This window comes from Leptinotarsa decemlineata, unplaced genomic scaffold, assembly GCF_025532065.1.
Source record: "Leptinotarsa decemlineata unplaced genomic scaffold, Ldec_3_MD MMD2_tig00001019_RagTag_RagTag, whole genome shotgun sequence".
Taxonomy (NCBI): domain Eukaryota; kingdom Metazoa; phylum Arthropoda; class Insecta; order Coleoptera; family Chrysomelidae; genus Leptinotarsa; species Leptinotarsa decemlineata.
Window position 1 is genome coordinate 4,905,453 of NW_027412557.1, and position 3,025 is coordinate 4,908,477.

At 35.0% G+C, this 3,025-nt stretch overlaps 1 protein-coding gene across 1 annotated transcript; it reads right to left on the reverse strand.

Moving 5' to 3' along the window:
• Positions 1–799: 799 nt before the first annotated feature.
• Positions 800–2,501, reverse strand: Ref1 (RNA and export factor binding protein 1). Its single transcript, XM_023163927.2, has 3 exons — positions 2,171–2,501; positions 1,619–2,042; positions 800–1,129 (listed from the first exon to the last, which is right to left on the reverse strand). Exons 1-3 carry the CDS (start codon positions 2,381–2,383, stop codon positions 1,032–1,034), a joined length of 735 nt encoding a protein of 244 aa, XP_023019695.1. The 5' UTR covers positions 2,384–2,501; the 3' UTR covers positions 800–1,031.
• Between the last annotated feature and the right edge of the window lie 524 nt (positions 2,502–3,025).

The window sequence follows — 3,025 nt, forward strand, 5'->3', positions numbered from 1 at the left end:
GTTGGGTAATAAAGTATTACAAAGTTGTCACAGATATTTCAATTAAAAGATCATTAAAAAGAACGTCACATATTCATTCAGAAAGTGTTATTTATATGTAAATCATAACAAAAACCACTCATTCACCAGGAAGGTAAACTCAAAGTCTTCTCCACACAAAAAAGAGAAATATATATAATTATTCAATTGCAAAAACATACATGTTTCGATCACAGCTGTTATCATCTACAGCGGAACAAAAGTATGAACAAATTATAGGTGAACAAAGACAAATTGAAATAACACAATGTCTATGATTTGTGTGAAGAAGAGTTGAGTTTACCTTCCTCTTCTTAGCTCAGAATGTTTTATTGCACAAAATTGAATATTGTGAAGGCATCGACCTGTCTTATTCATTTGATCCCAATCTCCAAATTGATTGAATTTCAAAACATATGCCACCTTTCTATACCTTTGCAACTTAAATACTCAATTAGTCGAGACATATTTTTCACAAATGAAGTATTAAGAGTGTATCATCTAACTCAAAGTTATACATTGTTATAATAAACTATTTATTTACTAAATTTCATGAACAAACAAACAGAAGACAATCATTGACTACAAAGTTATGTCTCATTTATATATTTTTTTCAAAAGAAATTTCAACAGAGTTTATCTACCTAAAGGTTATGTTTTCTGAAGAATGAAACACTTATTCATTAAATTTTATGAACAAACAATTTGAACCGAAGAACTATCTAAATTGGTTTACCCTTTAAAGGTTCTTGTTAGTACTAGAAGTTACATAAAATTGCCATGATATTTCAACTTACATTTATTATTCTAGTCATAAAATTTACAAGTAACAAGTTATAAATGAGGAGACGCTGTTCAATAAAAAATTAAACTCACTTCATTAAGGCTCAAGTTGGAATACTTTTTGAAAAACTAACATTTGTTGTATCCTTCATTTAAAATTGATAAATCACACAAGCAGCGTTTCACACATGACTGTCTGAAAAAAAAACAAACAACACAAACTTGTGCTCCTACTTCATTGCACTAGAGTAGGCTTCCAGTTCTGCATCTAGTTCTTCAGCTGTAGGTGGCTTTCTCTGATTTCTCACGTTCCGCCCACCCCCTCGACCTGAGACAAATGAAATGTACATTAAATATATGAATAATTTGTGAAACAAATTGAAAATAACCCTAACCAAATTATATGTACATATAAGCTGTTGATAAGGCAGATCATGAAGTATCGATAAGAAATAGAAAAAGGCTTCATCTTCAGTCTTCCAAAAAATGCATATCAATTTGGGGTAACCTATAATATGTAAGGTAAATTCATTTTGGTAAGTTGCTGATTTCTATGACCGATTTATTTGTGTAGATATGAAAGGTGAATGAATGAAAGTCGTCATGAAAAGAACATTTTGAGATTTTATCGCTGGCAGTAAGTTGCTGATATATTAACTCATAGATTCTTGTACAAATAAGAAACTGATATTTAGCCGCTACTCCATTAAGTATGCCTTTCAACAAGCTAGTCATCTAAGAATATATCTCTCCAAGAAGCACAGATATATTGCCCTGAAATTAACAACTAACTTTTTAGGCCTATTGTAATACCAACCTCTACTACTTGGTCTAGATCTTCCCCCTCTTGGACTTCTATTTTGAAACTTCCTTTCACCTACAGGTCTTCTCATGGGGCTGGGTATTTCTGACGTAGTTAGTTGAATGTTCATAGCTCGCCCATCCAGAGGCACTCCGTTGTACTGTTTCATAGCTTTGATTGCATCACTTCTTCTCTCAAAAATAACATCAGCAGTTCCCAATGATCTGCCCGATCTGTCATAATGAACAGCAGCACTTTTAAGGGGTCCAAACTCAGCGAAAAGCTCCTGAATATCAGAGTCAGAAACCCCAAAGTCTAAATTAGATACCATAAGCTTCGTTGGTCCCATCGTGGCTTGTACGGCTGCTCTAGCTACAGCCACTTTACGGGGTCCGTACCCCTCAAAAAGATCATGCTTCCATGCACTGTTTACATCTCCCTAAAGAAACAAGTTGTGGTAGTCAGCACGTTATACTCGTTGCGAACTTTTTAGACAGAATCCATGACAATCTAGCCTGAGCCTCAAAAGAGAACAAATTCATTACATAAAGTTTTAAATTTATTTACCCGAGTATAACTTCGAGAAATTCCACCGCGTCCTCGACCTCTTGAAGCAGTTCCTGACGAACCAGATCGACCGGAGTTTCTAAAATTTCCTCGGCGTTGATTACCTCCTCCTCCACTACCACGACTTCGGCCACCTCTTCGTCCACCACGCCCTCGGGGATTTTTGTTTGATTTTATGATGTCGTCAAGGCTCATTTCAATTTTGTCAACCATTTTTTAGCACTATTTGTACACTGTTTAAAAGTATTTCTTCGATACGTAAAACTCAGCGTCGCTTTCTCTTCAACTCCAAAATGGCGCGCTCACAAAACACCAAACGTCAACTATCACAAATATGAAATGACAGAACACATTTTCAAGTTTTAAACATGTTACCAATAATACGGAGACGACGGACGACTATATGAATGTAGTGCCAATCTCCTAAAACCAGTTTATGTGTCGTACGAATAGCCAACTTCGAAATTATATAAAAAAATTACTGCTTTTCAAATTTCAATTATATAACTTGTTTCAGATTGAACAAAGCGTGTATGAAGAACTATTGTTGTAGTTGGTGCAAGTTGTTAGTCATGTGTACAGTATTGATGTTAGGTTATACATGAAACAACCTAAGTAAATAATCAGTATTATTGAAAGATATCAAGACAGAACATTTCGAGCCTGACACCCAATGACGATTTCAATTGATGTATCTGTATATTCTCTATGTTAACTACTCTGTATATTTGTCATTGTTCGTACCGACAGTTCGATATATAACATGCCACTGGTGACGTATGCCGCAGTATCTAACGAAACGTGTTGTACTTCTGGTTCCATTCGACCACGAAATTCTAGTCGCAGCACATGTTT